The 14,782-nt window shown below is 42.3% G+C and overlaps 1 protein-coding gene across 2 annotated transcripts in view; it reads left to right on the top strand.

Moving 5' to 3' along the window:
• pde2a (phosphodiesterase 2A) overlaps nt 1-14,782 on the top strand; it is a 170,062-nt gene that overhangs the window by 48,119 nt on the left and 107,161 nt on the right. The window contains exons 1-2 of one of the 2 annotated variants that reach the window (XM_085795460.1): nt 5,510-5,702; nt 6,036-6,126. In XM_085795460.1, the coding sequence (XP_085651586.1) occupies nt 5,668-5,702; nt 6,036-6,126 (126 nt within the window). In that variant the 5' untranslated portion in view covers nt 5,510-5,667. Of the gene's footprint in view, nt 1-5,509; nt 5,703-6,035; nt 6,127-14,782 lie in introns of those variants that run through there. The other variant, XM_085795459.1, reaches the window with a different exon arrangement.

Below are 14,782 nucleotides of genomic sequence, written 5' to 3'. Positions count from 1 at the left end.
CCTCTCCGTCTCCTCTGGCTCCTCACACCTCATTTCCCCAAATGCACATTTCTCATCAAGCGGAGCGCATTTGTGAAGCCGCCACCTCAAGATGGGGGCTGCCATTGTTCGACAGAAAGGGGGCTGTCAATGGATTTTCAGATCCCTTTCAAGCTGTGATGGAGTTGCAATGGAAGAGACACTAATATGAAATACTCTCAAAGGATTTCATGCCACGGAGGATTGTTTTTTTTTTTTTTGTAGGAAATGCAGTTTGATGGTCTTTATTTTAACAGAGAAAATAAATAAATAATTAAATGTTAATAGATCTTTGGAGTAGCATTGATGTGTCGCCTGAAAGGTTGTCAGCCTTTAATCAGCGAGTGTGATCACATGAGCAGAGTGACCAAATATGTACTTAAACCTGCACAAAATAACCCTGCAATAAGTGTTTTAATGGTGCAATTGAATGAGGAGCTCATATAATTCATATAAAGATAATTATTTTGCCTCGCAGTGTGTGTAAAAAAAAAGAAAAAAAAAAGGAAGTTCTAATTCTGTCCTTTTTCACCGGCTCAGTCAGAACAGCAGGAACAAAAAAATTGGCCTTGTGGGGGGATGAGAGGCAACCATTCAATCGACACCTGTGTGTGCGTATGTGTGTGCGTATGTGTGCGCGTGCGTGTGTGTGTGCAGCAGGATGCCGTTAATATAGCTCAACCATTATGTAGATTAGCCCTATTCCCCTGAGTGCACCTTCACCATTTAGAGCTTTCAATCACACTGCTGCTTTATGGGAGTCAGGACAAACACACATGCACATGCACACACACACGCGCACACACACACACAGCAGACCAAGGTTACTTGCTTTATCCTCATCAGATTCCAGGTCCATGGCTTGCTAATTATGTTCCTCTGCACTGTAGTTATTCATGCTGTCTCGCAGTGTGTGTGCATCCGTGTGTGTGTGTGTGTGTGTGTGTGTGTGTGTGTGTGTGTGCGGCTGTGAGAGAGCGAGAAGAACTGAGTGAGTAAGTGATCACAAACTGGATTTGTGCGTTGATGGCATTTGAGCAACAGCAACAGTCCCCGTTTTAATCACAAACTTGGGATCAATAGTCTTTTCAGCTGCACTGCACAGTGGCAATGGTCCAAAGGTGTGTGTGTGTGTGTGTTTGTTTGTTTGTGCGTGTGTGTGCATGCTTGCGTGCATGTGTCTGTGTTTAAAAGGTAATCTAGATCACAGAGTCCACAGCACATGAGGAGAGACAGTCTTTGAGGAGAATTTGCTTTGAACTAACCTATTTTCAGGTGTGTGTTTGTACGTCTGCCTGCTTGTGTGTTTTCCTGAGTACATGTAAGGGCCTGCTCTCCTACTTGAGTGCATGTGCGTGCGTGCGTGTGTGTGCATGGGAGTGCTATCCGTGGCAGATGCAGTAAAGAATTGATAATATAGACTGTGTGCAGAGCTGATTATCTGGCTTCTATTAGCCAACATTGGTCAACAGAGTCTGATGTTCTCTTGTACTGAAATAACCTTTCACCGTGTTTACAAAACAGGCAGCTTCAGGGTTTATTGGGATATTACAGCATTTTTATAGCAGAGCTCTCACCTCAGTATGACTCGATGAACCTCTGGCCCTCTGCCTTGTGCCCTCGACCTCGTTCTTCACCTCTACCTCTTCATGCATAAAAGGAATCACAAGATTTCCAAATGTATTGTTAAGGTGAAAATGTGTAAAACGTGTTTGGGTGTGATAAGCAGCATATCACACAGCTTAAAATATACAAGGTTATGCAGAATATATTTGTAGCATTGCAGTCCAAGGTAAAAAAAAAAAGAAAAGTGTTATAATATGTTAAAGATGTTTAATTAAGACCCTGATTGAATAGGATTTTGTGTGAGTGCTTAAAGTTCTCCAATTTGGAAAGATCCATCATTTATTTCAGGCAATTTCAGCCTCCAGTGAACACGTCACAACAGCACTTTGGTTTTGGTTGTTTTTTTTCCCCCAAACAATTAACAGTATCTTCTCTCAGTCAGGCCAATTTTCAGCATTTAAACTGAAGCGGCTTACTTGGTTTGAATTAGAGGAGCTGCTTTTGTCAGCCAGTTGTAATCCAACACGTTGACTGTTTGCCTCTGATAGCTTCGAATGTATTCAGTCACCACCGTTTTCAGCGATCCACATTCAAAAATGCCCTTTTAACAACATCTTTTTGAAAAATACGCAGAACCACATTCTTATCTTCAGCCACAAAGCACTAAAAATCCTCCCCCAAATTAATAACACTTGGAATTTTAATTTGAAAGCCCCACAGCGTTGACTCCAATTTAGAAATAACACTTTCTGTGTGATTGTGACATGACATTGTGTGCGTAGTTTTGCATAGCTGCCGGCGAGCTTGTTTTCTCTAACGTTTGCTGTCACGTTGATTGACCGCATTAGACAGTCCCATGTAACCTGTTGTATGGCTTCATGCTAAATGTCCTGTCACGCACAATGTCACCTCAGAGAGTCTGCTGTCAGCGGCACACGGGATGCTTCCTGCAGCAGACGCTGGCTGATATGATAAATCTGCCGGCTGATTAAATGTAAGGATCCGCAGCACTGGAGAATAATCTTTTAAATCTTTGATGCGTTATAAATATGCATTGTGTGTGGCTTTGTTTCTGTTAGCACTGGTTGTAGGGCTAAATTGAGTTTTATCCAGCCTTTGATTTTCAGAGATTTGTTTTTCCGGAATTTGTTGTTTTGTTATAAATCAAGGAAAATTAATCAATGTGTGAGAAAAAAACACACATTTGCAAGGCAGACACGGTGGTTTATTTGTTGTTGTGCATATTTTCTTGTATTTGAGGAACTCTGGGTTCTGAGTTCTTTCTTTTCTGAACTGTGCATGACACAAATTACTAACTATGACAAACCTAAAGGTCAATTTAGCTGCTCTGGCTGCTTTGATCAATTTGTATCAAAGTTTTAGTAAAGAATTGATTCCCTGACAAATGGATAAACTCCATCAACTTAATGAAGTTCATGTGATCTGACTGAAAGCGTCAGGACGGCTAATAAACAGATCTTTTTTTCAGGAGTGACTAGTAGGTCATTATTACTTGCGTGCAAAATAGCACAAAAAGCAATTGCACGTGCATAGTTCCCCTTTAAAACGATTAAATGAATGACCACTGGTGTCTCTTTTCTGGTGAAGACAGTCTCCAATATCTGTGTGAAAATTGGCTTCAACAGCTTTCTTAAAGGGCCCATATTATGCCAAATCCACTTTGTACTGGTTTTGTAGCGGTCCTATGTGTTCCTGTGGCCTTTCTATGACGCCTGGAGGTGAAACAAGTCTGTTCACTCCCTTAAAGGGATAGTATCATTTTTTTTAAAGCGGGGTTGTATGATCTACAAATAGCCCCTAAGTACTTTAAAGCAGAACTATGCAGGATTTGGGCTGTAATTATTGTGGCTCAGAGTCACTGTGATGGTTGAGTGACCTGTTATGAAGTGAATGGGGTCTAGGCCAATGCGCTCACCCCCCCCACTGGCTGAAAACCGCACTTGCAAGATCAGTCGTCCGTCTCGGTGTTACAAATCTCGTCAATGGATAGAAGTATCGCGAGAAACTGCCTTACGGCAGTACGAGATAAGAACGCACATGACGTCATGCATGTCACGAATCGTGATTGGTTTGAGTTCGGAAAGTCGGAGGAAACCATGGAAACATGAAATGTTTACTGATGAAGTTCAGCTTGTGGCTAACGGGGAGCTAATGCTAACACAGATACACACACCATGGGTCTTTTATAAGATAATGTAATACATCATGACACACACACACACACCTTCGCGTTTTGGAACCTTTATTCCTGTGTGTGTATGTCTGTGTCTTTGTGCCTGTGTGTGGCTGTATTAGCGTTAGCGCCGTGTTAGCGTTAGCTCCGTGTTAGCATAGCGTTAGCTCCGTGTTAGCATTAGCGCCGTGTTAGCGTTAGCTCGGTGTTAGCAGGGCTTAGCAAACAGCAGTAAACACAAGCACGTGTAGGGGGGGTGGAGGAGGTGGCGGCGGCGAGTTTTTTTTTTTTTTTACGACAGTGACATGTGCCTACCAGAACTGTGGGGGAGCTCCGGAGAGGGAAAAAAAGAGAAACCAACGAAGGAGCGAGCTATTTCCGGCCTACCTGCATAGTTCTGCTTTAATTGCAGTAGAAGACTCTCTGCACTCCTCCCGTTAGCAACACCAGCCCATAGCCCTGCCCAGAGATTTACAACATACAGTGTTGTGAACAGACCCAAAGAAACGGCCTATTTTCACAGCCTAAAAGAGGTTTTACCTGAAAAAAAATACACAGTTCCATTGTTCGCTATAATATAATTTTTTCCAGCCCCTCAAAGTGCAGGAAAAACGCAGTTTTTATTTGGACCTAACCAATTCACGTATCCCTCCGGCCCAGGGTTAGCGCCCGCCGATCAGCAGTTGGTTAGCTCCAAATAAAAACTTTCTAAACGTTTTTCCTGCACTTTGAGGGACTGGAAAAAATTATATTATAGCGAACAATGGAACAGTGTATTTTTTTTTTTTTCAGGTAAAACCTCTTTTAGGCCACGAAAATAGGCCGTTTCTTTGGGTCCATTCACAACACTGTATGTTGTAAATCTCTGGGCAGGGCTATGGGCTGGCGTTGCTAACGGGAGGAGTGCAGAGAGTCTTCTACTGCAATTAAAGTACTTAGGGGCTATTTGTAGATCATACAACCCCGCTTTAAAAAAATGCTACTATCCCTTTAATTGATTGCTACACTTTTTTGAGATCGTGCCTCCAAACGGGCGAATTGGAAGTGCTGCGAGACTCGACGTCACGAAGCTCCGAACTCAAGTGACTCCACCTCCCGGTACTTCCTTATCCTCCCCCTGGGCCAGTCTGGAAAACCGTGAGCTCTGCCCGCTGACACTTTTCTGGAACAGCGACAATCAATGCCCGACCCCATCCATATTCCCAATGTTTACACTGGCACATGTACCTGTAGTGAAAACCACACCCTCTCTCCCTGTGACGGCTGTGGAGTGGACGTGGTTTACACATCTTATTTGCATTTCAAGGTGCAGACACAGAAACGGTTCATTCTCAGGAGAGCTCTGGAGAGACACTTTCAGATTACTGAGATGTAGAGCTGCAGATGGATTTGGGGACAATACACTAGGAATACAATACAGCATAAAAAAAAAAGAAAAACAGCATAATATGGGACCTTTAAAAACTTGAATCTCAGTAAAATACAACAGAAAATGTGCTTTATTTTATATGTAAATCTACACACATCGCTGCTTTGCCTGCAGTGTAGTGTTTTAATGTGTCTGTGTATCCTGCCAACGTACGCACCAACAATAGCAAAGTGAAACATGGGGAGGGTTCAGGGAGGCAGTAAGACCCAGAGGAGGAGCAGAGAGAGAGAGAGAGAGAGAGAGAGAGGGGGGGAAGAGAGAGAGAGAGAGAGAGAGGTGGGAGGAGAGAGGAGGAGGGACTGTATTCACTCTCGGCTCTATGCGTTGCAGCTCGTGGTGTTAGCGCGCCAGTGTGTGTCTCTCAGCCCGCTGGCGCAAGTGTGTGCATCGGTGCGTCGCTGCGTGTGTGAATGTGTGTGTGACTCCAGCGCTCTCTCTGCGTACGACAGGTGGAGATGACATGACTGCGCTTGAGAGGAAGAAAGGGAAGGACCTGTAAGGGCTTCACACACACACACACACACACACACACACACACACACACACACACACACACACACACACACACACACACACACATACACACACGCTCACCTTTTCCCCCTACATTCCCTCACACACCTTAAAATTCCTCTTACTCCTCAGTCAAGGGAAAAGATTAGTTGAGTAGTGTGTGTGTGGATATACTATTTGTATGTGTGTTATCATCCCGGCTGTAACAGCTGACTTCATGTGTGCACAGCAGACAACTCAAACACACAGACACACACACACTCACACTCACACACACACACAACGGGTCCTGACCATTGTTTTTGATGCCTGCAGACGTGGTCAGCAAGTGTTTCTGCGTCCTGAGGAGAGTTCAGCTCCAGCCCTGACCACAAGACAGTCCACCACGCTGTCCCAACAACTCCAGGTAAGAGTCTTCTCTTCTCTTCTCTTCTCTTCTCTTCTCTTCTCTTCTCTTCTCTTCTCTTCTCTTCTCTTCTCTTCTCTTCTCTTCTCTTCTCTTCTCTTCTCTTCTCTTCTCTTCTCTTCTCTTCTCTTCTCTTCTCTCCTCTCCTCTCTTCTCCTCTCTTTCCTCCCTTCTCCATGCTGTCTGACAAAACAGGATGCTATATGCTTCATGCCCTCTGCCCTCTTCTCGCTTCCTTTTCCTTTCTTTTTTCTGTCATCCTCTTTTGTCCAACTACAGGTAAAGTGATAAATCCATCACTCCTTTCCATGTTGTCCTCTTCTGAGATAGGATTTTTCCTTTACAAACCTCCTGTATTGTTCTGTTACTGCCTCACCACACACACACACACACACACACACACACACACACACACACAAACACTGCTGCCCTCTCCTCTACCTCTGCTTCCCTCACATTTCCTGTGTTTGGTGATGATGAACTTTTGTCTGGAGGAGGTAAGTTTCAGCTCCTGTTGCTGCGGCTTTCTGTCTGTCTCTGCTGATTGAGTCGCTAGATACTTATTACTCGTGTGTGTGTGTGTGTGTGTGTGTGTGTGTGTGTGTGTGTGAAGGCTCAGATAAAAGACGGAAAGATAAAACATAAAACGGCCATAAACATGAAAGGGAGGAAATTAAAAGACAGTGACATTTTTGTTTTAATGGTAGTGCGCAATCATCTCTAGGTGCATGTGCTATGTGTGTGTTTATGATTTGTGACGCATATGCAGATCCCCAAAATTTCAAATTGCTGCTGTGTTGTATCCACACACGTGCCATCAAGCAGCTGCTCGCGTGTGTGTGTGTGTGTGTGCAGTGTGATTACGAGGGTGTGTTAGTGCATGCATTTGTGTTTTATATTGAAGAGGGATTTAATGTTGTTGGCAGCAAAATTGAAAAAATATTTGATTGGCTGCCAGTGTCGACATGTTCTGCTCAGATCCAATTACCTACACAGATAAACACTGACTGAGATGTGCACACACACACACACACACACACACACACACACACACACACACACACACACACACACACATATATATATATATATATATATATTTGGCTCTTCATCAATGGAAAGACAAGATACATAAACTGTATATCCCAGTAGGAAATATACGCTGTGTGTTACACTGCGTGCGTCTTTCAAGTGATAGACTTATCATCCGCTCCATCACATGAAAATCTCAAACACCCTCTCATATAATTACCGTCTTTTGTGAGTGGTGAGTAATTGCGATGGCGCATTTGTGTTATTTATTCAACCTTTATTTTTGGAGTCCTGTGTGTGTGTGTGTGTGTGCCTGTGTGTGTGTGTCTCCACATGTTTGCGTATCAGCAATCCACATACGCATTTCCTCGGCTTATGTTGTTGAAGGTCTTGTCTGACCACATTCCTCGCAGTCCACCCAACGCCCGTTTGCGTATATTTGTTGCCAATGGCTGGTTGCTAAAGCGTCACCAGTACTGTAACACTTGTGCGTGTGTGTGTGTGTGTGTGTGTGTGAACTGGCTGCTGGCCAACATGCAGCGTGTGCAGCGCCACCTGCAAGAGCAGCCAGAATTACACCACTGAATAACATTTGGTTTATCTCTGTGGTGCGTTGAGAGGGACATGTTTTTTGAGTCGTGTGCTTGACAACAAAATCGGCTTTATGATTTTCCAGATTTAAATGTTGGACCTTGGTTGGTTAATCGTAGAAAAGATTCAGGAATGACAAAGAACGACATCTGAAAGAAAGTGTTTGGCACAGCTGGCTAAATGGCAAACACCAAACTGGCCTCAGGGCATCAGCAGGTGGATAGTGAAGATGAAGTGTTGCTTTTATTCTCGCTGGTGTTAGTTCCTTTGTTATACATGGTAATTGGATATTCATTTGATGAGTGTTTTCACACAATCATCTTTAAAAATGGGCCAAAGAAAATTCTTTGTGGTCGAGTGATGTGTTTTCTGTGAATGCAAGCGCCTCTGTGTCCATGCATGTTCACAAGTATCTTTGCATGTTTTTCGCATGTACAATGTCACCCTTCTGCGCCTTTATACAGTATAAGAGTAAATGCGTTATGTGTGAGCGTGTCAGTTCATTTGTGAATGCATGTGTGCCAATGAGGCAGTGAAAGCAGCAGGTTAATCCCTTCTCAGTCTCCAGCAGAACAGATGTGAGGATTAATTTGTCAGTGAATCAGGCTGGTGCTTATGTGCTCATGTTTCTGTGAGGGAGAGAGCTGCTCAAAAATTTTAACAAAATGAGGGTTACTCTGAATACTGTGTATATCAACTCTGTGTGCCTGGGAGTCTTTGTGTCACTGCGGTTTGATGTTTTTCTTTGGTAACAGTCCATATTCACATAATATATGTGTAGTTTGTGTGAATTCCAGCAAATGTATATAGACTAAAAGTAAAAGAGAAATCTGAAGCAACACTTGGGGGCAGGTGTGCATTTATTCACCTGTACATGGTGGCAATTATCTACATCTGTCATCCTCATCCAGCTGTTGTTAAGTGGGATGTGTCTCTACGTTTTCAGTCGTTAAGTGAAGATGTGTTACAAGTGACTGGAAATTCAAGGATGGAAGGAGGGAGCAGTGGACATCAAACTTAAAGGGATAGTAGCATTTTTTTAAAGTGGGGTTGTATGATCTACAAATAGCCCCTAAGTACTTTAATTGCAGTAGAAGACTCTCTGCACTCCTCCCGTTAGCAACGCCAGCCCATAGCCCTGCCCAGAGATTTACAGCATACATTGTTGTGAACAGACCCAAAGAAACGGCCTATTTTCGCGGCCTAAAAGAAGTTTTACGTGAAAAAAAATACACAGTTCTATTGTTCGCTATAATATAATTTTTTCCAGCCCTTCAAAGTGCAGGAAAAACACAGTTTTTATTTGGACCTAACCAACTCACGTATCCCTCCGCCCAGGGTTAGCGCCCGCCGATCAGCAGTTGGTTAGGTCCAAATAAAAACTGCGTTTTTCCTGCACTTTGAATTATATTATAGCAAACAATGGAACTGTGTATTTTTTTTTCAGGTAAAACCTCTTTTAGGCCGTGAAAATAGGCCGTTTCTTTGGGTCTGTTCACAACACTGTATGTTGTAAATCTCTGGGCAGGGCCATGGGCTGGCGTTGCTAACAGGAGGAGTATAGAGAGTCTGCTACTGCAATTAAAGTACTTAGGGGCTATTTGTAGATCATACAACCCCACTTTTAAAAAATGCTACTATCCCTTTAACAAACACCAATGCAAGGTACCCACAAGTGTGTGTATGTTGAGGAATTTTGTGCATGTGGATAAAGGATCTCCATACAGCAGTGCCACAGATAGATTGTGCTTGCAGACATAAAGCACTGCAGCTGGATGCAGTTGGACGCTTACCCTAATAAACTTTGCACTTTACAGTATAATGATTTTCATTTGGGACAGAGGCTCTGTGCTCTGACCTCACTGCTGCAGGAAAATGAAAAGAGAATTTAAGGGAATTAAAACCAGTGTATATTGTGATGACTATTGCATACACATACACTGGTGTGTGTGTCCGCTTGCCCACATGTGTGTGTGCTCTCCTTGTAATGGAATTGTTATTCAGACGTGACTACAAAGACTTGATACCAGCGCACTGTATACAGTCACAATGCCTAAGGCAATCAATGTTATTTCTTTTTCTTGTAGTATTGCGCTTTGTGATTGACCGCTATGTAGGCTGTGCATGTATACCTTTTATGTGTTCTCATAAAAAGTATGTTAGCAGGTAGGTGGTAATGGTTTTGCTCAAGGGCAAAACAACAGGATATGCAGCCGAGCTCTTGGTGTAGCAACTGACAGACTTTTCTTGCGAGTATTCAAAAACATCCTTTCATATCCTTTTATTTTACAGTGAACCAGTCTACGCACCCACTGGATAACAGTTTAGTATTATTAGGGAATGTAAATTGATTATTTTGGATCAAAAGGCGTGATTCCACGTCACCAAAAAGCAATAACAGGAAGAGATCAATTCATCACATTGTGCAGCCACAATAGAGACAGAGTCCGCTGCCATGAAGTAGTGGGTCTCCCACTGGTGTCCCACATTTTCAGCTCGAAGAGGAAATGCAACATTTTTTGCCTTCAAGATCTGATCTGGTCATTTGAGCCATGTGCCAAACCTTGGCTGTGTATTTCTTCTTGTCTAATCTGCGTTTCTCTTTAATGTAAGTATCAGCAGTCTGTTATGCAGCAGTAAGCAGCAAATACAGAGCTTGATATTCAGCACATTTAGTCAAGTACTCAAGCACTCCCAGCAATGTAGCCCATTTAAGGTTAGCAATTGACGCTTGAGATTGAAAGAAATTATCTCTAATGGCAGCAGTGGGCTAGTAGTGCTACATTGTATGTGAGATGGTGGAGGAGCCACTACAGGGGAAAGAGATTGTAGCTCAGTTCACATTGTTAGATAAATGTTAAATATGATGACCCTCAAAACCTACATATAAGTGACAACACAACATTTCTTATTTGAAAAGTGCAGCTCCTAATTACTATTCATCACCAGTGACTTAAATTAAAGTCTTTAAAGTGGGATCCATATCCTTTGGAGGAATTCCCCATCTTCAATTGAAAGTAAAGGATGTGAACTATAGCCTGGGGACTTTGTGTCATTTTCTGTTTGAAAGTTGATGATTGTTTCTACTGTATGAGTTTGTGCCTTTTCTAAACATAAGAAAGTGCTTCTTCATATCTAATGCACCTTTTCTTCTTTTAAAATTCAGGGGCCACTCATTTGGTCCTCTGTTTAATTAAGCTGAGATTGTGAAAAATAAACTCTCCTCCATGCAGCAAACTAGTGCAGATCCCAAGATTGACAGAGGAGACAGACAGGGTGGTGATCTGGAAGTGAGTCTGATGCATCAGTAATAATCTGTTGAATAAAATATGACACAAACTGGTAGATGTCAAGAAGTGGTGCTGAGGTTTTCTAGATTTGGACCAAAACCTAAACTTAACATGCAGGTTTTGCTGCACAGTGAACCTCACAGTCTTTAAAACAAGATTGAATTGCTTTAATTGGCTTTGTGCAAGTTTAATCACTCTATAAAAGCCAGGTCTTTTAATGTGGAAAGTTCCAAATCTGACCCTGATTCCTGGTGAGGATGTGTTAATTTATAATTTTACTGTCCTATTGTAGGGTACGATAAAAGGAGCTCAGGTGTAAAGACTTTTTGCTGTAGTGGTTTTTGCAGCATACAAATGTAGTGCACACTATCAAAGACATATCAGGTGTTGCATTAGTCATGAGCTGCGCTGAAAGAGGTACGGAGATCTGTGAGTGAAGTGCCAATATCTGGGTCTAAAAATATTCCAATACAAGTTAAAATCCTGCATTCAGAATCCTATAGGTTGTCTAGTCCAGTGGTCACCAATGCAGGGCTCGGACCCCTGCAACAGGCCCACAGGATACATCTAGACAGGTTAAAAGGTGATTAATGGGAGACATAAGAAATTAGTTTCGCAAATTGAATTTATTGTATTTTTTTGGACCCTGGAGCAGTGTCTGTTTTCCCTCAATGCAGCACTTCCAACAACCACTTGAGGCTGGCTCCAAAAGCAGATCAATCCTCAAAGTTGAAAGCTGAAATGCCTAATGTTATAGCAGAAATAAACATGGTTAAAAAAACAAATTTGGTCTCTACAGCTACAGTAACTTTTGAAATGTCACCTCAGCTAATTTTGTTTTGTGCTGTATCTAATTTCTTTACCATCAAAGAACAAAGTATTTTGACACCTGTCATTATTTTCCAATCTGAAAAACACTAGGCTACTTGTTTATGCCAAACCCTATACCACACTGGGCTAAAATACTGCATGGTTCTTTTGTTTATCTGATTCTTTCTCCTGCTGTGGTGGCATATCTCCTGTCGCATGGCTCACCACAGTTGAATGATGCAAATACACACACACACACACACACACACACACACACACACACACACACACACACACACACACACACACATACAGGTGGTGGTGTTTTACATTATAGGGGCACAACAGAGTGGCATTATGTGCTGTAGGGTTCAAAGCAAGAAGTGAGAGGAAATTTACACAAGCAGAGACCAATGGGCTTCGCCTGCCATGACACTTTGAATCACATCCTCTGATAAATGACCACTGACACAAGGGCACCTTCACTTCACAACAACCCCGCGAGAGTACTGAATATATATGTGTATACGTATGAATGTGTCAGAGTCAGTGCTTTTGCTTTGATAAATGGACTGTATTATTCAGTGCTGCTGAATTTTATCTCAAGTTGATCCCTGCAGTGTGTTGTGCAAGCTCCGTCTTCTCTCCTGGTGTGTGTGTGTATCTGCTCTCCCACATGCACTTACCTGCAGGTAAATATACAGTATTGTATATTTGGCAGTGTGCAGGGCCCTTGCTGACTCGCTAGTCTCCAAAGTGTATGAGCAGGCATTTCAGTGCCGTCTTCATTCATTCGGACTGATAGTTAATAATCACGACACATCCACTGAGTAAATGTAATTAAAAACAAGGCAAGAGGGCACAGCAGCTCACAGACACTGCAGATACACACTGCAAGGCGGCACGTGGTGTTGCAGCAGTTAGTTTCTGTCTGTTTCTGTTTTGCTTGTTTGTCGCAGTTTATATGCTTTGTTACTGTAACACAATGTAGTACAATTATTTGTTTGTTGGTTTGATTCCAAGCTCCTTCTGAAGCACATGTTGACACCAAACCTCAAATCTCTTCTGTGAAATAAACCATGTTTTTATGTTCACATAAAAACTCACATTCTCCTGTCCCACATTTTCCGCAACAGTGAATCCATATTCACTCTGTGTGTGCTAGCCTTGAACCTGTGGACATGTCCATTTGTATCTGTTGGATCACATGACAAGACCAGAGGTTGTGCTTTCATACACTTCATACAGTGTAAAAACTGTAACGGTGGCGCGGTGGTGTAGCGGTTAGCACTGTTGCCTCACAGCAGGTTCTGGGTTTAAACCTGTCAGCTGGGGCATTTTGCATATTCTTCCTGTGCCTCTGTGGTTTCGCCTTCGGGTGCTTGGGCTTCCTCCCTCAATCGAAAGACATGCAGGTTAATTGGTAACTTCAAATCTGCCTGTAGGTGTGAATATGTGTGAAAGGTTATTTGTCTCCACATGTCATGGTTACCTGTCAATGGTTTGGCCCGCCCCCTCAATGACTGATTGAACAGTAAATATTAAAAAGCAAATTGGTTTCTGTGGAGATTTTTCTCACACATGCTAATAAAAAACAAAAACAGACCAGAAGCAGAACTGGTATTTGTTCAGGACATGCAGTAATATTACAGCATAAATGCAGACTGAGCATTGTACTCATTTCATCACGTGAAAAATACTTTTGTAATGTTATTCCCTCATGGACATAACTCTCACCCAGATGCAGCCATGATCTATTCACAAGACATCCAGACTACAGATAACTAGTGAAGATTTTGCTACATGATGTGACTTGCCGCTTCCTTAACCACAATAACCAGGCAACACAGGTACACAAATGTGGTACACATGAGTGTGATTATGCAGCTGCATGCCCAAGTCCATGGTAGCGGATAAATGGAAGTGTTGCGTTTGTCCAGCAAGTTGCTGAAAGTTTTATTGGTGTGCCTAAGTGAAAGGAAAAAGATCTATTCATGTATGATACAGCGCCTGCTTTACAGTCAATGGCTTCTGTCACAAGTTAATTCATCCATGGCCTTGCCGGAACAACAGAGAAAAGAGAGAAATCATGAGGTGGTTTTTGTCGGGGCTAGAGGGCACATTCACAGCTTCCAGCTAAAGAGAAGAAAGAACGAAGCCATGAGTCATCGTTCACCTCGAGTAGGCAGAAAGAGTTTAGAGAAGTTCTTCTTGTTCTGTTTCTCAAAGTGAGTCGTCCATAATGAAAATCACAATGCTCTCTGATATTGTCAGATTTAATTCACCTGCTGTAAATCACATTTACTCTGATAGACTGTAAAAGCAAAGTAGAGTTTAACATGTTACAAACATGAAGCACACACACACAGAACTATAAACATATACTGTATCTCCACTTGTCTGTGTGATTCCCACAGCGAGAAACAACTTTCTTGCGATTTCTTTTTTGATTTTGAACAATTCTTCGCCGTTTTCTAAGCCAATGTATAAAATCTATCTGAAACAGAAAGTGGGTGGTCTACCCACACTCCTTTTTACAAAAAGAGGAGATGGTTTTTCTATTCATCTGGCATCGCTGCAGTAGCTCACAAGGCCGAGTTCGATAAGGAAGCAAGTGCAGAGGCAGCAAAGAGGCTGCATGAGTAATACACAGCAACATACAGGGAGGATAGATAGATAGATAGATAGATAGATAGATAGATAGATAGATAGATAGATAGATAGATAGATAGATAGATAGATAGATAGATAGATAGATAGATAGATAGATAGATGAATAGATAGATAGATAGATAGATGAATAGAAAAGGTGAATGTACTTGTGTGACCCTGATGAAGAAGGTGCACTTTTCTATTCTCTTTTCATTCCCTTCTTATTGTCTCACAGTATTTTGGAGGGTTGTTTGTGTGTTTTAGTGCCATTCTTTTCCTGT

This window comes from Trachurus japonicus, chromosome 13, assembly GCF_045865225.1.
Source record: "Trachurus japonicus isolate A0001 chromosome 13, Traja_1.0".
NCBI lineage: Eukaryota > Metazoa > Chordata > Actinopteri > Carangiformes > Carangidae > Trachurus > Trachurus japonicus.
Note: the sequence above shows the minus strand (reverse complement) of the source record. Positions and strands in the feature narration are given on the sequence as shown.